This window comes from Pleurodeles waltl, chromosome 4_1 (genome assembly GCF_031143425.1).
Source record: "Pleurodeles waltl isolate 20211129_DDA chromosome 4_1, aPleWal1.hap1.20221129, whole genome shotgun sequence".
Taxonomy (NCBI): Eukaryota; Metazoa; Chordata; class Amphibia; order Caudata; family Salamandridae; genus Pleurodeles; species Pleurodeles waltl.
This window is the reverse complement of record NC_090442.1, coordinates 588,590,016-588,611,959: the sequence shown is the minus strand read 5'-3', so window position 1 is coordinate 588,611,959 and position 21,944 is coordinate 588,590,016. Positions and strand designations below refer to the sequence as shown.

The window sequence follows — 21,944 nt, the reverse complement described above, 5'->3', positions numbered from 1 at the left end:
GACATACCAATCAAATAAAATGGATGTCCAGATAGATCTATTAAACATAATAGCAACCTCAGTATCTGATATTGCTCAGAAATTGGTGGATCTAAATAATCTGATTATTTGAGCACAAACCCTGGCAGAAACAACGAATATAGAATATGTGTGTGCCCCAATAGTGGAAAAACTGAAACAGTTCTCTGAATTGTTAAGTACTATTATAGACAATATGAAAAAGAATAATCTTACAGGGTACAGAAAAACGGAGAACGAAAGGGACATGTGTTATTTTCCAAGGAGGAAAGATAATGAAATAAAAATGGAAGTTAATAAAGCAACAAGAGTCAACAAAGATGACTCCCCTGGAAATCTCAATATAGCAGCTAAGCAGAACAATATAGGAATCAAGGAGACCAATAAACATAATGACGAAGCAGGAAATCAGGGAAAACCCACGGTACTCAAGCAGCAAGGAAAAAACCATGCACCGGCAGGAGGAACAACAAAAACACAGAGAAAGAAATTGCACAAAGCAAGAAAAAAAAGCAACAAATGAGGCAGCAAAATTAGAACTACTAATTGCGAGGCAAAAGACGGAAAATCCCTGTAAGACGACATCAGAAATGGCTACACAGGAGAGAGAATGAATAAAATCTTTTCCAATCTTTCAAAGGCATGAAAAAAAAATTGAGGATAATACCGGAAAGATAGTAGATATGAAAGCAACTAGGGGAACTAGTCTTGCAAAGAACACAATGAAACCAGAGCAATCTCTCATTACAATTCCCTCAAGCAATGGGGATAACATAATCTTTGAACTGAGCCCTCAAAAACAGCAGCTAATTGAAGCTTCTAAAAATATGGGAATCGCAGGAAATAAAGAAATCGACTACCAACCTCAGCAGACAAACAGCGAGGGGAATAATAAGGACAGGAATATGCAATCTTCGGGCACAAATGATTATGCATTAAAAGTACTAAGTATAATTGGACACGATATGATGTGCCGACTACCGGATTATGAAGAGGAAGAAGTAGGAAACTGGAAAAGGGAGTCGGGAAAGACGTTCCAGGGAGAAGTTTAAGGGAAAGGGAAGACCAGAACACGGACACAGAAAGCCCGAATGTTTCAGATAAATACATTTTTATACCCACATATAAGTCTAGAGGTACACATGATATTTTGAACAGGGGTAAAATATTAAATTTACTGCATGCAATTCCATCACTGACAAATATAATATTGTATGATATAGTGTCAATTGAATTTCTGAATCTCACAGAGGTGAATGTGCAGGAAGCCACTATGGCTTCATTTCAAAATAGTTCACTGGCCCATGCAGTGATAAGAGAAAAAGCCATTTTTGCAGCTTGGGCAATACAATTATCATTACCCCCAAAAGATATGTACCCAGAACCGTTTATGCTAGCAAGAACCAAGAACTAGGGAGGTCAATTATATTCAGTTCTTAGGGAGGTGAGAGGAAGGATGGAAAAGCCTGAGGAGAGTCAAGAATCATACAGCATAGAGGAAAAGGAAAGACCAATAATAGTGAACGCAGGTTGTATAACTGAGGCTCTACATGAGAAGTGTAGGACATGAATTAATGGGTATAATGAGGCAAAGAGATGGTATGACGTTTTAGATATTAGCTCATGGAACATTAACGGAGCCCAAACTAAGTCCCAGAAGAAAGATATATCCGTGATGCTAAAAGGAAGCCAAATAATTTGCCTCCAGGAAACATGGGCGACCGAACCTTTTGATATAGTAGGGTATGCAGGACATTATAGACCAGCAACAAAAATAAAAAAACAGGGCAGATCAAAAGGAGGCTTCACAATTTTTATAGAAATAGCGCTCAGAATAGAAGCAATCCAGGTTCCCACTGCAAATAATAATGTTCTGGTACTAAAACTAAATAATTGGAGAAAAGACACAAACACTCATTTATATATAATGAATGTGTATTTTCCTCCAAATGAAAAAATAAAGTCCACTATAGCTTATGAGTTACATGAGGTTATAATGGGTGTATTACAGGAACCGAATGTACCAGACATAATATTAACGGAGAGACTTCAATATGGACTTGATGCCTATTTCGGAACTTGAAGAACAAGTAATCCAGCAAAATTATGTATGGTCAATCCCCCCCAAAGTAATAGGGGCCACTTGAGAAGAACATATGATAAAAGGGCGAACTCCTTAATAAAGGACTTTGAGTCCCTAGGTATGAGAACCCTAAATGTGAGATTTCACTCAGACACCCCACCGGAGTGGACCTATTTCTCACCCTCTGCTTGTTCCATAATAGATTACACAATAGTAACGCTAAAATCCTTTAGTATAAAAAAAAAATCAAGTAGGGATCATGGACAACAGAGAATGGTGCTTTCAACACAAATACAATATCACCAACAGATACCCAAGTGGGCGGGGTAAGACACCACAATAAACTACAGAAGGCTAATATGGTCTAGTGAAGTGAATGCCCAAGTAAAAGAGATAGCCAAAACTTTAGTAAAAAAAAAAAAACTAGGAAATGGATATGGCAATAACGTTAAACAATGGGAGATTTTCCTAAACAGTATAAGAGAAAAGGGAGTTGCAAAGAAGCCCCATAAGGGCCCGCGAGGAAGACTAGTGGAGGAGACCCGGGGAAGAATAAAACTATCCATATTTGTTCAGAAGTTACGGAAAGAAAGGAAAAAACTGCAAAGGCAAATTAGGAAAGACCCACAAAATAAAGATGTACAGCATATCTTCCGTAAAGTAAATAAAGGTTTGCAAAGACAGGTCTAGGAAGAAAAAAGGGAAAGAAATGAGGAGTTCTGGGCAAAGATGCTATTTTTGGCTAAATAAAAAAAATGGAAGGCAGTTCTGGAAAACTGTAAATGGAATAAATTGGCCTCAAAGACCAGTAGTAAATTCCAATATAGCAGAACAGACATGGGTCTAATTTTTAAATGGAATATTTTAACCAACAGTAATAGGGCCTAGAGAGGAAAAGCCTAAAAATGAAGACATCAGGAAAGGGGGCTTAGAAACCAAAGATAGCATTATAGACAGCTTCCAGGAGAATCAAATAAGGAAAATAGTATTAAAATCCAGGAAGGACGATGCTCCAGGCCCACGTCCTTCCTCAAGCTTTGTATTTGTCAAACACAGATTTATGGATACCAGTATTAACCACAGTTTATAACTGTATGCTACAACAGCAGATAATACCAGATTAATGGCGGGGTTCTATAATGAACCCAGTTTATAAGAAAGGTAACAGAGATGCACCAGAAAATTACCGATTAATTACGTTACGAGATATAGAAGCAAAGTATTTTGCCAGCCTACTTCTAAGTGAACTACGAGAATGGGCAATGGATAGAAAGATTGCCCACTAAATCAAACCGGATCCACACAAGGAGTAGGAACAGAAACTAATATATTAGCTTTATCCTTGTTAATGGATAAACAAACTCAAAAGAAGTTACCAATGTTCCTTTGCTTCGTTGATTTTAAATCAGCCTTTGACTCTGTAAATCGAAATTTACTATGGAGGAAGCTCACAGCATTGGGTATTCCATCCTGACTTCTTAAAGCAATACAGCTCCTGTACACTGATACTTGGGTGAGGATACGGATAGGAGACGGGTCTGTCTTGTCAAGAAAAATACATACCTTTCAAGGACTAAAGGAAGGCTGTTTCCTGGCACCCTATCTTTTTAATTTGTTTTTAGCAGACCTATCACAAGAACTAAAAACAGTAAACTCACATGCACCGAGTTTAGGCCATATAATTAAATCTAATCTGCTATATGCAGATGGTGTGGTTCTGATATGCCAAACTCAGGTTGGGTTTCAAAGACTACTGGGAGTGCTAGCAAACTACTCAAAACAAAATGGTCTGATAGTAAACTTGGAAAAGACCAAGGTAATGGAATGTAGCCATAGGATAAATAAAAAATATAGATGGTTCATGAACGGAGAACAGGTGGAATTAGTTGGAATTAGTTCATTCCTATTGCTACCTGGGAGTACGGTTTGATGAACAGGGGTGTTTTACCCAACATAGGGAGGAGTTAAAAAGGAAAGATCTAACACTGCATATAGCGCTCTCAACCCTAAAAAGAACCTTGAACGGCCCTAGCATCTTACCATTATTAAAGGTGATATCAGCCAAACTGGCACCTAGCTTAACATATGGCAGTGTGGCACTGCTAGGGTGCGATGCACAATGTCTAAATATGAGTATAATAAGAACATATAGACAACTATTTCGCCTACCTCCAAACGCATCGCCAGCACAGATACAATTGGAGTTCGGGCTAATAAACCAGACAATCGATAGAAAAGGGGCCTACATGAAAACTTGACATAGAATAAAAACTAATAAGAGGAATGACCCGTGTCAGGTTCTGTGGCAAGAACTCCAAAGAAACAGTGAGCATCCGGCTGTGATCTTATCTGAACAAGGCAATAAATGATTTAGGGCTGCACGAAAGCTGGGAAAGTAACATATCTGTAGCATGTTTCAAAAGAGTATTAAAGCACAAAACCAAGATGCTATCTCTATTGAAGGACAAATAAATATCATCAAAAAGATTGCATTCCTGGGGATACTAAATGAGTATAAATGCCCACGACAGCAGCTCTATTTTGAAGAAGGCTGGTCCCCTGTTGTAAGAATTGAATTTCTGCATATTTAACTAGGAAAGTTACCTGGTGATAATAAAGACTATTCAGGGAGAAAGGAGAGCCCTAATGGCATTTGTAGGTTATGTAATAAGGGGAAGAGGAATATGATTCACCTTTTATGTCTGTGCCCTGCCTTAGAGCAAGAGAGAAAATGCTTGCTAAAAACGCTTTTTAATCAACTTGGTATAAGGACAAGCAGTAATAGCATGCCTAAAACTATGTGACACAATCCTGAACTCACATATGGTGAAAATATTAAAGACCGCTGAGAAGAACTTTTTAGGAAAATGAACAGAACGATGAGACAGGAGGGGGACAAACAGACTAAGGTTATGGTTTATACTGTATTTATTTAATACGTGTAATATTTATGCATTTTTTTATATGTTTAAAAAAAATGATTTTACGCTGGGAATATACGGCACACCATTGTAATGGTTTTAATTAACTGTACAATAAAGATTATTCATTCATTAATTCATTCAATGATTTACTCCTACCTTCCTGGTCGCTGTGGGGTACTGTGTTACTTATCTCTGTGGTTTTCTAATACTCCCAGCTCCCCTCTACACATTCCACTTACCTAGGTGTGGGTCCTGTGTTCGCATTCCATTTTTTTAGTATATGGTTTGGGCTCCCCCTTGGTCACTATCGGTTATTGCTATTTGCACTGTTTTCTATCCTTTTCTGTGCCTATTACTGGTTACTAGTGTATATAATTAGTGTATTACTTACCTCCTGTTGGAAGGTTGCCTCTCTAGCATTTTGTGGTATTGTGTTCCAAAAAATAAAGTACCTTTATTTTTGTACAACTGAGTGTTTTCTTCAAGTGTGTAAGTGCTGTGTGACTACAGTGGTTTTGCATGAGCTTTGCATGTCTCCTAAATAAGCCTTGGCTGCTCATCCACAGCTAGCTCTAGAGAGCCTGGCTTCTAGACACTGCCTACCCTGCATGAATAGGTGATACCTGGACCAAGTACCTTAGGTACCCACCACACACTAGGCCAGCTTTCTACAGGGAATGACATCAGATTTGTTTCACATTGCTAGGGTGACAAGACACAGGTGCCTTTTGTCCCCGCTCTTATTCTCCCTGGCAATGGAACCACTGATGTGGTTGTTCACAGAAAGGGCTCCGCACTAGGGCCTGGTGGTGCAGGGACAACCACAGATCATTTCCTTTTATGCAGACAATGCCCTCGAATATCTGAGAGGCGATCCCACCATACTGCCAGAAGTCATGTCTGTACTAAAGGACTTTGGGAGTGTGTCGGGCCTTCACATTAATTGGGATAGGTCTTGCTTGTTCGCTCTAACACCATTCTCTGACACTCTGAGGCAGCTTTGCAGTTTGACATTATAAAATGCCTAAGGGATCAAGCGCATCACGCTGAGGCTGTGTTCCTGGAGGGGAACCTGGGTAAGGGACTGGCAGTCATTTGTTGGTCGCTCCCCTTCTGGACCAGCGTACTTCGGTCACCAATGGGCAGGATTGCTGTTTCTAAAATGCTGTGCCTACCCAGATTATTATACTTCTTCATGGCCATCCCGGTGGTCCTGAGTAAGTACTTCTTTATGGATATACAAGGTCTGTTGACAAAACTAATAAGGGACAATGGTAGGCAAAGATTATCTTTCAATAAGTTTTATGAACCACTAGACGAGGGTGGCTTAGGGGCCCCACACTATGAGCTGTGCTACTCAGCGGCCTATCTGCAGTGGCCCATGGTGTAAGTAGCTCATACCCCACATCTGGAATATTTGAGTGTGATACACGTGCTAAGTGGGCAACCACTTCTCCACAGATTACTGGATTTCACATCCCCCGGGATACCAGGTGGTATACTGTTACGGGTTGCTGTATACATCTAAAGATGTTACGCCTGTGGGGGTGCCTGGACCACGTCTTATGCCCCAGGTCTCCCAATGCCAGTTTGTACAGGCTTATGAGCAGCACCTAAGACTCAGGATTAGGAGAAGGCAGGGCTACGCATGTGGGCAAATGTAATAACTGATGAGGGATTTCGTACATTTGAGGATTTTACATTGGAATTCGGGTTGGGACTGAAGCAGTTCCTTCTCTACTCTGCTTTCAGAGGAGTGATAAGGACGTAGGTTTCTGATAAGAGAACGACCACCAGTGGGGAGCCTGTTAGACGTGGTGTTGACAGCTGAAGGAACTGCTCTAGAAATGTAACTTACCTTTATTCTGCTCTGTGATGTCACTCCGCCAGGGAGACTGTCACACTGAGAGACTGGTGGAGGAATGCGTTGGCCGTCGACATCACAGACAAGGTGTGATCCTGCTATCTGCAAATATTCAGGCAGGTGACGCAGAGTGGGAGGTTTCAACTGATCCAGTTCCAGTGCCTACACCATACCTATTTGACTCTGAAGAGGACTGGGAAAAATGTCCCTAGTGGTGACTGATGGGTGCTCCAGGTGTTGGGTGGCGGAGACAGACTTCAGACATATGATATGGTAATGTGCTCTGTTGGTTCCTTTTTGCCAGCAAGTAACAGGGATGGGAACAGAGATAACAGGACTTTTGTTTGCCACAGACCTGCTTCATGATATTGGGACCATTATTAAAAAATTGAGGTGTCATGATACGGTTCCAGATTTTGGCATCGATTTTAGAAAGGCGCTGCATCACAATAGCGTGGAAATCAGCCATAGCACCTCTGCTGCACAGATGGCATGCTGAACTGTGCAAATGGGCAGGGGCTGAATTGGCAGTACAAAGGAAGTTACGCCCTAGGGGATAAGGGGAGGATCTGTTATACCCCTGGGATACTTACTTGGAAAAATTGGAGGCACACTCAGATGACTGCCCCCGTACATTGTAGAGACGTGATGTACATAACTAGACATGATGGGGTGACACTCACCACACCTGAGAATATGTAATGCATGGAGGTACAGGTGTGGGTGGCTGTGGAAACCAGGGACTATGTGTGATACACTACTGGGAGAGACAAATGGAAAGTGGTACTGATACCTGACTGGGACACCATAGGGACACCATAGGGGCACCAGAGGATGCCTGGGAGGGGAGAGACTGATGGGGCGGAACAGAGTACGCGCACACATGACTATAGTGATTGTTTCTTTGTGTTTACTGTACCACACACATTGATTGATGCCGTTGTACTGTCTTTTCTCCTCCACCACGGAGTGTTATTGATATGTGTGAAATGTAGACCTGTTTTATATATGAAAATCCAATAAACACATTTAGCAAAAAAAGCATGGAACGATCTGCTTAAGCACAGCTGACTTGGATGCGGTGGCTGAGAGCAGAGGAGACCATCCCTGACAACAATGGGATGAGTGTCATTTTCCTAGTATGCCACTGATTGTTGAACACCACTGTATTAAGAAGTCCTGTGAAATTTCACTGAGTATCAGAGTACAAAAAACAAACAGCAAAGTGGTAATTATTCATAAAGTGAACAAATCCAACCTGAATCTTTTAGTGTAGTCCATAGCCAAATCATACATGCATAACTTTGGGGCTTCCTGACATGTGCTCAGTGTCGAACAGAGTTAATGAATTACTGTATGTAACCTTAAACCTTATCAACTGTCTGTCTCAATTGGAAGAATGGCCACCATCAAAGCGTACCGACCAAACTGCACGCAATAGGACATTCAATGCCTTGATTAGATATCAAATGGTTCTCCCTTGTTTTTTCTTCACATCAGTAGTAGCATAGTTCTATAAAAACTCCAGACCTCCTAGATGATTTACCTCAGCCTGCACTCCTAAGGTATATTCTCTCAATGAAGTTCAGATCAGCCTCTGCTTTGGGGAATATAGTTAGCTTAGCATGTGGTTTAATACCTAGTTTGTTTTAATGGGAAACAGGAGTTTGCTTAGCCTTTGGCTCGCAGACTCATGCCCAGTCACCTAGTGACTTTTACCCTACTTAGCTTGCTCTGTTTTAGTGCATTTATTTAATTATATCTTTTAGGAAGGCTGCCTTGTTTCTAGCTAAGCCAATGTTTTAGTTTCACATTATCAGTGCCACCACGCTGAAGAGTTTATATCAAGAGACTACGTTAAACAAACTGTAGGTGTTCACTTTAGGTACTTTCCCTCTTCCTGCCTTCGAGGGAATTGTTTACATAAATGGCCATCCGAAGCATGTCTTGTTATCTATCGTTTAGAAACAGACCTAAGTCAGGGGTCTGGGCAGATCTGTATAAATGCACCTCATTTAGACAGATAGAGGGATTCCGACCAGATGCCATTGCTGCTATCAATGCTGCACATTGCCTTGACGCTGACCCAGTCTTCGTGTCCCTCCAGAGTCTGATCTAGAAACCTCATTCTAAGTTAATGAAGGCTGGGGCTCTTCTCCTGGACATGGTATTGGCGGATTAGGTTTAACACACCTAGCTCTCTTCTAGGTTAGAGGTTAGGCTCATTATGTATGGGTATTAGGACATATTTCACTCTTCATGTAATTGCAAGATGGTGGGGGTCTTTGTATTAATGACTCTTGTCTTTACGATTCTGTTTCTTGCACAGTTCATTATCCTAGTCATTGCAGCCTGTGCAACTTATTGGAAGATTGCAGTTTTGTTAAATAAAACCTATTGAAACCTTACTGCATCTTCTTCATTGCCTGTGTTTGATTGAGACATGTTGTAAATGTGAGAAAGAGGTACTCTTGTCACACTCGAGGCTGCCACAAATCACCTTTCACTGTTTGGGTTTTTGGTGAGGTGCTGCTTGTGAGCCAGGAGGTGTGAGACGACAGTTGCGTTTTGTTGTAGGATTGGCATAGTCGCCTACAAACATAAGTACTGTCATCCTTAAACCAGCAGTCTTGCCTAGAGCATGAGTCAAACTACGATAAGCAATTCACTATAATTTGAATTTTTGGGGTGTATAAAAGTGTGTCTCTCTATTTTTTCAAGCAGCAGTCTTAAATATACCAACGTGCTTCTACCTTACTATACCGTTAGCGTAAAGTATGGATAGTAGCTGAGCTGGACAGTACTATGGAGAATAGCTTTGTCCTCAAATGCATTAACAATAACATCCTAATATTAACAGTTTAGAACTATGGTTACTAGTGGCATTGGGTTGTTACTAGATGCCATTCATAGATTAAGTGATGTGTGTGCCCATCTGAATAGGAACAAAGTAAACAATTAAACTTCAGTAATAGGATCTCAAATTACCTTTTAGTGTATGGTTCCATGTGTCTCTACTCCGACTTCTGTAGCAAACCTGATATGAATTTATATTACTGCATATAGTTCTACTTGTGTGATCTTCCACTCTGTCACAAACCAGTTTTAAATCTAATTCCAGCCTGTAGTGTCCTCCAATTCCTTAAGTGTCTCTGTATCAATCATGGTTAAAAACAATGATCCTACCTTGCTAATCAATGCCACCTTTATATCTTTCATTTTGGACATGCAAAGGTTCAAACTCATCTGCTTCATTTTTCTGCATGCTCTCGGGGAGGACAGCTCCACTAGTAATTTTTAATGACTCCCTTCTTTTGTGTTTCTGATAGTTTCCCCATATTTAATTTGTTTTTGCTTTTTACTGTTTTCCAACTGGTTGACCCCTGCATGATTTGTGAAAAATATTCTAAAGTTACTGTATTTTTTGAAGTAGGTTGGTTCATAAACGTTGATTCACCAAAATGCCAGGAATAGCAGAAATTACATCACTAACTCTCTGACATTAACATTAACACAGGAAATATCATATGACCTTTAACCCTGAATCTAGTTGTTTTTCTGTGGAGAAGTCTTTTGAGTCTCGAGGTAGCATGACTCCTCCTCTTGGTGATAATGCGCATGGGCATCAACTCTATTGTTAGATTATTTTCCTGCACAGAGGGTGAGGATGGAGTGTGAAGTGAAGTGATAAGTAAAGAGATGTTAATGCATAAGAGGAAAAGAGACATATTGGGAGATACTGCAGTGGCCACAGGTGTCCGGGGAGGAGAGTAGGTGCATGTGAATGTACAGGCCACAAACAGGTGCTTACAGGGCTTGTAATATTTTGTGTTTAGGCATGTGAGGCTGTAGATATACATGCTTTGCATAGACTGTAATGCAGTCTTACCCAAAAGCGGGGGCTAGCCTGTGGGTGTTGCAGTGGAAAATACCTTAGAGTGTGCTTTCAAGGCCCTGGGTAGTATCTGCAATCAATGACGTGCCTCTTCGCCGTGCCCCAAGGCCTGGTCGTCCTCGGCTAAGCCTCCAACTCGCAGGTAGTGTGTTGGCAGCGTCTGGTGCAGACGGCTGGTCAGCATGTGCTTTGGAGGCACACTGTCGGCAACCAATGCATGCACCACTCACTTGGGTCCTGTAGTTGTCGGGGGTACCACGTAAAGTGTCTTCCCCCCTGAAACAATTTCCACAGTGGGGGAATCAGCTCGATTAGTCCAGGATTCCGTGAGAGCCGGGACAGATCGCACGTTTATGCTCCCGCTCTGGCCGCCATGTTGTTCACCAGCTCTTTTCATGCTTACAGATGTGATATCTTTTGGAAGTTAACACTGTCAGGCGGGGCTCAGGGTCACCATTTTGTGCAGTGGTGTCACTGAATGAGGGCAATGTGCCAATTATGTCAGCATAGTGACATATCTACTGATCTCACGTTCAGAAGAGTGCTACAGAGGTGACCTCACAATAGGAATGCCAACTTCATGGACAAAATGATCATGCAGAACCTGAGCTCCTTATAGTAATTTTTAGCTTTTATAATTCCTGTCACTGAAGTTGCTAGGGAGATGGAGGCGCATCTGTAATTAATGTAAGGATGATCATGGGACCCTGGCACTGTAAGAGTAGCTTGAACAATGATGCAATCATGGAACAGAGGTTTCAGAACATGTTAGCGGCGGGTGTTGCTACAGGTTAGGAATGGACAACATGCTGGTTAAGTAGGCTCTAGCTTTGTATTGTCATTGGTAACTGTCACATTAATATTTTGGCGAGGGAAGTGGCATAGTGGCACTTCGAATGCTGGAAAATGAGTGAAAGATACACAGTGAAGACACCATCTGATATGTACTGCAGATCTTTGTGTAATGTGAATGATGTACTTCTGTGAGTAAAAGAATCTGTGCCAGTCAAGTATGATGAGGAATTGTAAGAAGCGTGATCTGATTATTGTGGTAGAAAGTCAATACATGATGGGGGTTTTCCAAATTATTTTCAAATTGATTAAAATGGTAGAAAGTCAGTTCTTAAAGGGGATTAATGAAATTCAGGTTTCACATATCAGGTACGGACCTAAGGTGAGGGTCTCAATAAATAAACATCTATTGTGATAGCACTAACACTAAGCAGCTCGAAATCTTTTACAGATGTGCCTTCACTAAGTCCATATTACATTGTGGTATATGTAGTCTTTGTACTTTTTACTAATTTGAGTTGTCTTGGTTTTCAGAGATGTACAGTCTTATTATGTGTTTGTGAGCTCATGGATGATGAAAATGGAAGCTATTTTATCCAAGGAGCAGCGAATGGAAACATTTGCTGAAGATCTTACAAATATATGTAACATTTTTGTTCAGGTAAGCTTCTGGATCCTCTGTTTATTCCTTACATAAGCTCTAGAACAAATGATTTTTGTGTTAGCTTTCTCTCCCTAATGGAAACGTAAATTAAGGAGTAACAGTACACAGGTACCAGCTGTGAACACACTAACACCTGTGAGCCCAATGTGATTGCATTTGTCCTTGAGTTCCAGAAGCACACTTGGGGCAAGTTTAGCGTATGTGCTGTGACTGTCCCCGGGTCTTCCTGCATGCTGGTCTAGGATGATAAACAGGAACAGAAAAATTAGATATCTTTTGTTTCTCACAGAGGCATTATTAAATACTGACACACAAATGATAACATGAAATTATGAACGGAATCCAGAGTCCAGCAGTCAAAGGGCATCTCATAGGCAAGGAGCATAAGTGCAGTAATCTAAATACTCTCCAATAAAATTCTTCCTCAGTCGACATCATGTGATCATTATAGGGTTTGGCTCGCAACAGCTGAGATCATTGTAGGCCTGGTTGTGGCCTCACATTGTAGGCCTGGTTGTGGCCTCACATACATTTGGTCCAGTTGAACCTCAACTGTTGTGGTCACTGTTGACCTGATCTAAGCTGTATCTGCCCTCAGACCAGGCAACCGCAACACAGCATCCATTGTAGACAGGATCTGTACCTGTACCAGCTCCACAGCTTGAAAGGACCAAGGTTGGGCAGACATGGCTGGCCATGGCACCCGACTTCCCCTTGCAGCCCAGCAAGCTTGTTGCTTACCACAGCCCCCTTGGTAGACACATGGGTGAGCCACCCTAGCCTGCATGGTACGATTGAGGACTAGTATATGTCATCCCAGTACTGCAGTGAAGTAACATGGACTGTATATTTGACCTGAAAAACCTGTACCTTTGCTTGATGCACGTTATATACTGTTATTCAAGGCATGTGTGGCTGTAGATACACATGCTGTGCATACTTCTGCCATCTAATTTTGAGTCTGGATGTGTGCAAGCTGGTTTTCTTCGAAGAAGTCTTTTGAGTCACTCTTCCTCTAGGTGATAATGTGCATGGGCATCAACTGTTTTGTTAGATTGTTTTCTGCTGTTGAGTTTGAATGGGTGCTCCGGTTCCACACAGTGGCTCTATTCTTTTCAGGTCACAGTACCTTCCTTCTGTTGGTTTTGTGTTTGATCATGTTCCTCTATTTTCTTTGTGTATAGACATGCAAATATTTTGATGGAGCCAGTTCCGTATCGACCGTGACCACTCCTGGGCCTCGCCCTATCGGGCCTCCTTCCATCTCAATCACATCTATTCAGAATGCCTCAACGGTGATGGAATAGACACCCTTTTGCTATTGCCTTCACTGCTGCATGAATTACCCTTAGACCAATATACATCAGGTCTTTAATTTTTTCTTGTCGCCAGACCACAGCAAGGCTGACTGCAACACCTGCTGCATCTTCGGCACCAAGAAAACTCTTTGCAACCATGTCTCACATCGGCTCAGTTTGGTGTGAAAAAGCATTAAAAAACACCAGAAATCGAGGGGGGACAACACCCACAGCCATTGGCTGCAGATGAAGAGGTGTTCTCCATTGAGGGCTGCTTTGAATCCGACCTAGAGGTTGACCTTGAGATAGAGGAACCCCACTTACTCAACAGTCTGTGAGTACGGCACCCCTTCCCCTTCGGCACCATCCCACGCTGCCTTTTGCAAAAAACAAAGCAAAACAAGAGAAAAAAAACATACAGCCCCTCTGGAACACCAGACAGAGGCTCTTGGATCGCCACTGCCTTTCAGCCATGGTCGGTATCGAGCAATTGCTTGAGGTACCCTGCCAAGCTCTGGCTCGGCACTAAAGAAGCCTTACAAGCTCTGGCTCAGCACTAAAGAAGCCTTACAAGCCTAGTGCTTTGACTCTGACAAAGTGGGCACGGACCCGACCCTCAGCTTTGAGCTGACCCTCAGTATTGATCCGCCTCAGCTCTGAACAGACCATCGACACCGAAACAAAAGACTCAAAGGCTTCAAAGCTGACCTTCAAGACTGACTCCGGCACAGCAGTTGAGCCCATCTGCCATAACCTACAGGAACAGCCCAGTTTGAGGCAAAAACATATCATCATTCACCCTCATACAGGCGAATACTTGCCCACTCTTTGGCGTCTGCTGCTCCATCATCCAAACAGCAGTTACCATTCCAGGAAAACTACACACCCAGGCTGACAGAACTGGGACATAGTTAACAGTGCTGACAGTCTCAGGCACTGCATATTTCATAATCAAATGAGAGAAACTGGATGTAGTGGGAAAAAAGAGCATATAATTGCAGTAGTCTTAAAAAAGTGCACAATAATTGAAAATACCACTGTCATTCCCAATTTTCTTTAAAATGAATCTAATAAAGTGTCATGTGCCATGTGCAAAAACGAAAAGCTTAAGATCCCACACAAGTGATGTATGCCCCAGAGTTTCTACAAAAACATTAAAGTAACAGCAAGAACAAACAAACATTGTTGAAATTCAGGTACAATAGTCTGTATAATGCAAAAGGCAGTAGGAATTGCATACACTTTCACTTTGCAGGGGTGCCTAATAGTACAGTCCAGATGTGGCCCAAGAGAGATTACCCTTTATTATATTATATTATAGAAGAAAAAATACTTCCCCAAGATTACTAAAGAAAACCCTCCAGACACCAAATACTTTCTAGGGATCAAAATAAGACGAGATCGCTTTGAACATGTTAAAACACCCAACACATTTTGCATAGGCTTCTTCAAATTTTCTTGTCCTGGTCATTTTCTCCCACCATCTCTGCAATGTAGGGACACGGCTGGTCCTCCAATTTTGGAGTATGTAGAGGCTGGGCGAAGGTTAGTGTGATTGAAATGTGGTACTGTCCTGCCTTGTTGATTCTCTGACTTTCCTTAGACACCCGGAATAGCACTAGGCTGGCATCAGTGATTTTAACTTCCTTGCTTATAGCGGAGAACAGCCCCTCCCAAAAATAGCTCAATTTAGGGCACGTAAAACATACATGTTGCCAGACCCCGGTATCACCCCATTGGCTACGAAAACATTAATTGTGGACATCAGAATATATCATGTACAAAGCATTAGGAGTGTAATACGCCATCCATCGTGAGAGAAAGGCCACTCTCTTAAAGATAGCTTCTCTCAATGACTTATACCCCATCTCAGAGATAGCCTGCCATTCATCCTCTGTGATTCTGCATCGAGTTTTCTCATATTTTTTCAAGAAATTTGGGGATGATGTCCTTCTTCGAGGTGTTTGGTAGTAATCTATAGCAGTTCCCAACACCAGTAAGCCTGGTTTTGATTAGTAAGCACATAACCTGGTGTGGTTCGCGACTTAAATCATAGGAATTCGAAAGAAAGTGGGTTAACTGAGAAAAACCCCACACTAAGCTTTCTCCATAGTGCCCACACCTCACCATTGCCTCGTCCCAGGTCATTAATTTGCCTCTCACAACAAAACCCTGTAGCTCCTTCAAGCCGTGAGAGCCCCAAAACGAGACCCCTGCCTTCAACAATGACAGGCAAAAATAGTTGCATTCCTGAATTTGGAGATATTTAAAGCCTGATGGTACCTGAAATAGCTTAAATAGACTAATCAGCCTAATACCCTACTCCTTCAGTGACTTATAGCTGGTTTTCGTACAGAGTTTTGCTATTTTAATAAAGGCAGGGAGAGTAATTGCAGCTTCTTGGATCATTTTTTAAAAAGAAAAAATGAGTATTCCCTTGCCTTCAAGTAGTCTTCCCATTAGGTCCAAAAGTGCTGCTTGATAATGCGTCCCCATATGGGGGAGAGCCAGTCCTCCCTGAGCCTTCTCAAGCTGTACTACGGCAAGTTTAACCGTGGGAGCCCTCTTATTCCAAATGAAGCTTCTAAAGACGTGGTTGAGATCCTGAAAATAACTACTATTAATTTTAATAGGTTAGTATTGTTGACTTCTTGCTCTGCTCACTCACTAGTCCCAGCACCTCATTTTGCGAGCCCTGTAACGTGGTCGTTCTGAAATGGGATAGTCTGGTAAAGGTTTTGACATCCCATCCTGCTAAATGAGAGCGCACACTCAGCATTGTCCAGCATGGGGCCAGAGGCTCACTATCTTCGTTCTCTACTTGACCAGTCTCCCTTAAAGCAGGCGGTTTGAGGGGAGTTCCAGTGTTATAGGGTCAGTAGGGCTTCTTATACTTTTGCTTGCTAGCTCAACACTCTCATATATAGTCGACCCTTGTAGCTGTACTGACTCCAGAATATCCACCATCAGAGGTTGCACGTCTGGGGACGCCATGTGACTTAATGCCCCACTTGAAGCCCTTTGTCGCCGTAGGAGTACCATGAACTTAGCAGACTTAAGGGCCTTGCTGGGGGCACGAGTTCTTGTAGACATGTCTTGCGAACACAAAGGCACAGCCCACAGAAGGTTGCAAGCCCCATCCACAGCTACATGGACTGCCTCAGGAACCCCACGTGGGTGCCTCCTACCTGAGATGGCTCCTAGTGAGTCAAACCTGGTTGTCCACCCAAGCAGTCTTCCTAGTGCTTTATACGTAGCAGCCCTTTAAGCAGAATGGGGTGAGGGCATAAAATTTGGCTCCTTTGTAACCCACCAATAAAGGGACCGCTTGCACCATATTTTGCTGGCTGCTCCAAATAAGTCTTAACTGATAGTAATTCCTGTATACACGTTTTTGAGAAGTTCAATAGTCCAGGCCATAAGGAAAAAGTATGAGGCTTATTGCTCCCTGCTGCCGCTACTTAAGGGATCCACTGCTGCTGCCTGCTAGCTACCGCCTGGTTTGACTCAGCGGTTGTTTCACATAGCGCGAAATCGCTTGCTGGCACTGTTGTGTGAGCTCACCCTTTCTCCTCCTGGGAGCCTTCACTTGCCTGCCATCCCGAACTGCCTGTCTCTGGCTAAAGGCCAGTTAACGGTCGCAGTGGACACACGAAAGGTACAGTGAATTTCCCCAGAGCAGGATCGGCAACCATCTTTGGAACACCCACAGTCTCCCTGCTGCCACCTCAGTCACAGAGCATGATGGGAGCTCCTGTCCCCTGCTAGGTCTCTGTCGATTCCTAGACATAGTAAGTGAACAGGAAAGCTATTTTAAATACATGTGCTGGACTCTGGTCACTCCAAGTTTCCCAGCTACATGATGGCTTCTCTGAACTCAGGGAAGTTTGTTATCAAATTTCTCAGATTAATAAACCTTCCCTGATTCCATTGAGGGATTTATTAATAAACGCACCCCGAGTGCACCTTAAAGGGGCCACCTGAAAACCTACCAGCTGCTAGTGTGTTAACTGACTGGTCTTGACCAGTTCAGCCACCTTAGCCACGTTTCTGACCCCACCAAGGTGAGAGCCAGCGCTCTCTGTGTACATAGACAAAAGCCTGCACTGGGCAGGAGTGTTGACACATCCTCCAGGCAAGATGGGCATTCCAGGGCGCGAAGCTTCAAAGGCCTTACCACCTTTTTTATGCAACCAAGGTCTCTCCAGATGGCAGAGATGACCAACCCCCCTTTCCTGACCCCACTTTTGTTGGCAGAACAGGCAGGAAAATTAATCATATTAGGAGGTGTGCCCACTTCATGCCAATCCCACCCACCAACTTTGTTTTGAAGGAACGAGGCCACTAGGGTTAGGGTTATACCCACCTGTTGGTTCACCGGACTGGTCCCCCCCTAGTCCATGCTTGCAGCCTGTTCTGTGGGCACCCTCCTCACCCATGACTGCCACCATTAACTGTCACCCAATGGTCCAAGAACCCTCTGCATTCCTACATCATGTACTAAGTTGAGGAGGACCACTGGTTTCCCTACATCCAAGAGCATTGTGAGACCTGAGCTCACTCAGTGGCTCACCGAAACAGGACGCCCAGTCCTAACCTGCAGCCTAAATCCATGGAGACCAGTCACCATTGAAATGCTTTGGGCACCTGACATGTACTGCACCTCTGTACCCGGCCGCCCCAGTGCTGGCCAGAGTAACCTGTTGGTGTGGTCCTGACCCTTGCCCAGTACTTACCTTAAGACTCCAAAATTGGTCCTGTGAGTCGTCATAAGTGCATGGTTGCAGACTGTGTTTTGCTCCCATAGATTAACGTTGAAGAACTCTGAAATTGTCGATTTTTGAAACTTAAAAGTATTTATGCTTGTAAATGTACTTTACCTTGTCTTGGGTTTAAAGTATATATACAGAGAAGAGTTATTTTTTCTAAATTGATATCAGATTCATTTATTGCATCTGTGAGTATAACAAATGCTTAGCACTACCCTCTGATCAGCCTATCTGAATGCCCACGCTGCCACAGAATGGAGAATTAGTTTTATCTACTTTTGTCTCTGCAAACCAATTGGGGATCCACTGGACTCTTTTTAGTGCACCATATAGAGAGAGACAGCTTCCTACACTACAGTACAAAACACTGCCTGCTACTTGCTTCACTTAAAAATTCTGGCCTAGCCTTCACCCCATAGGGCTACATCTTGCCGTAGTAGCTGCCTATCTTCGATATAGGCAACAAATCTCTTTTGAAAATACAAATAATTAACACCTTCATGGAAGTTCTTAAAATAGTGATTCCAATACTGGTGCCATCAGCATCCTCATGGAATCTTAACATTGTACTCATGCGACTCCTGGGCCCTCCATTATAGCGCCTTCCCACTTGCTCCCTTCAATTTCTCTCTTCAAAGGTGACATATTGTTTTGCTATTACCTCACGCAGGTGTGTCGGTGAGCTTCAGATATTAACCCAGGATGTACCCCTCTTCCAGTTTCAGAGGGACAGGGTTGTCCTCTACACCAAGCCCAAATTCCTCCCAAAGACAGTGTCTCATTTCGGTTTGAGTCAATCCACCTTCCTGTCTTTTTCCTGCAACCAGACCCTATTGAGGAGCGGACCCGCCATAATTTAGATGTCAATAGAGCCTTTATGTACTAGAATGATAGGACAATTTTATTTTTTAGAAAGACTCAGTAACTTTGTTTTGCTTTCTCCCACCCTCATAAAGGAAAGGTTTTATCCAAACTAGGAATTGGCATATGGATAGATAGCAAAATGTATTCAGACATGTTATGCTAAAACTAAAATAACTTTTCCTTCTCCTCCTAGAGCACACTACTCGAAAGAAAGGAGCGTCTATGTCCTTCCTCGGGAAGATCTCAATAGCTGGCATATGTAAAGCAGCTACCTGGTCTACACCGCACACTTTCACTAAACACTACCGTGTGGGTGTTTTAGCATGCCAACAAGCTAATGTTGGTGAGGCAGTATTAGGTACACTTTTCTATTGAAACACCCACAGGCTAGCCATTGCTTTTGGGAAGGACTGCTTTACATTCTTTTCACAGCATGTGTATCTACAGGCAAACATGCCGCAAACTGAAAATGTTACTTATCCTGTAAGCACCTGTTTGTGGTATAAAGTGCTGTAGATTTACATGCTCGTTCACTTCTCCCTGGACACTTGTGGCCTTTGCCGTATCTCCTAATATGTCTCTTTGCCTCTTCTGCCCGAACAGCTCTTTATCACTTCACTTCCCACCGTACAAGAAAATGGTCAAACATTGAAGTAAATTCCCATGCACATTATCACTCTACCTTGAGACTCAGAAAACGTCGTAGAAAAAATACAGCTTGCACGCATCCAACCGGAGTGGCAGGAGTATGCGCAGCATGTGAATCTACAGCACTACGTGCCATGAACAGATGCTTACAGAGTAAGTTACATTTTCCTTCTCAGATAAGAGTGGACCTAAAGGAAAGAGGGACACTCAAGAAAGGATTAGCAGAGAGCGGGAAGAATGTAGCACTATGAAGACGAATCGCACCCAGGAATACTGATGTGTATATCTCTTTACTCAGTGTAGGATTTAGTACAACTGTGGTTGACTTTATTTCTTTGAAAAGATAAGCACTGAACTGAAGATTGGAGTTATGATGTCTGTTGGCTTATTGTTAATTGTGGAGTGCTGAACTTGAGCATCCCCACACTTCTGAGAAACGTATGGCTGCTTGGCCTCACTACCATGAGCTATTTGTGAAATCTAAAGTTCTAAACCTTCAAAAAGCTTGTAGAAAGGGCTATGCTAGACCCCTCACTACCCAAGCAAAAAATATAGAGGCACCTGAAGTTATTAGTACAGTATGTACCCAACAGTCGGTAGTGATCTTTATTATGGAAAGTCCCTGATGACTAAGTGGTAAAGCAGTGCTAGTGTTTGGTCCCACTGCTGCCGCTAATGTAGGAGGCTGGCTCAGATTATGGTGTACACCTATGGGGTGACATCCTATACTGAGTCCAGGCAACCCTTTGTGATAGTGTTTAGGTGCCAGATAGCAAAAGCTCTCTGGGGTAGCTGTGGTGAGCAGCCAAAGCTTATCTGGGAGGAGTGTAAAGCACTTGCAATACCACAGTAGCCAGTCAGTAACTCTCACACAAGAAAGAACCACTCCAGGTGCTGCAAAAATAAAGTATTCTTTATTACAACAGTACTTCTATACTAACATTGGTATATCTCCACTTGGAGATATCTACACACAAAATATACACATAGAAACAAACAGGAATAGCATTGAAATACATGGTGCCCTATGGGGAGCCCAAACTATATACTAAGAAAGTGGTATAGGAATGGCAGTGCCCAACCCAGGTAAATGTGTTAGAATCCCAGGGGCTGGGAGATGAGTACGAGAAGTCCATAGGCCCCGTGTGCAGAGTTGTTATCAAGCTGGGTGTCCCATAGGCTAACACAGAACCGTCCCAGTTGGATTTTTAAGGATTCAAGACCCTTCGAAGTGGACCCCGAGGAAATCAGTTGTCACAAAGAAGGGTGTATAGAGCCTCCACCTGTGGATACCCAGAAGACCGGAGTACCTACACCAGGGAGCCCAGGTGTATAGGGGTGAAGTGGTGTCAGAAACCCTTGTTGGAGTCAATGAAAGCCTCGGACGTCCAGCTGGTGTTGGGACCTGTAGACCAGGCCGGTAGCACCCAAGGGTGGATTCCAGATGTGAAGAACTTGAAAAAGGAGGGGAAAGTGTCCATCCCATTTGGAGTTGTCCAGGCGGTGCAGGTAGGCAATGCCCACCCTCTTGGAGGTGAAGTTCCTGCAGGATGGTGAAGGGAGAAGTCCAGCTGTGGAGTAAAGGGGGATGCAGGAGATCCTTGGAGTTGCACAGGACCTGTCCCACATCGGTCGCCGGATTTCAGGAGGGTTAGTGGCCAGCAGGACCACCAACAAGCCTTTGCAAATAGCTGATGCAATGAAGATTGCAGGGTTTGGGAGACCAGCAAGGTCCTAGTGACTCAACCCTGGAAGGAAGCCAGGGCAGGCCTTCAGGAGGAAGAAAAACCAGCGGAGTTGGAGGAACCCCCACGAGTGACCCACTGGCAGCAGGCACAGGGAGACACAAAGAGGCCTCTGCAGCACAAAAAAAACAGGAGTCCCACGTCGCAGGAGCTGCAGAGTGGAAGCTGATCTTAGAGTGACAGAGTGCTGGAGGCTGGGGCTTCTCGGAGCTAGAATATCTCTTGGGGAAGAGCCAACAAACCTTGACAAGAGCAACAGTTGAGGTGCACAGGTGTTCCGTTCCAGTCCCTGCAGCAAGGGTCCACCATCTCCCTAGTTGGTCAGCAGACAAGTTAGAGCCTGAGAGGACCACAGAACAACCACCTGTGAGCAGAGCCTT

General features: G+C 43.2%; 1 protein-coding gene across 1 annotated transcript in view; it reads left to right on the top strand.

Annotated features, from left to right (window-relative positions):
- The window catches only part of WASHC4 (WASH complex subunit 4), a 923,504-nt gene that overhangs the window by 302,776 nt on the left and 598,784 nt on the right, over window positions 1–21,944 (top strand). The window contains exon 14 of the mRNA XM_069228973.1: window positions 12,111–12,237. Within this exon, the coding sequence (XP_069085074.1) occupies window positions 12,111–12,237 (127 nt within the window). The remainder of the gene's footprint in view (window positions 1–12,110; window positions 12,238–21,944) is intronic.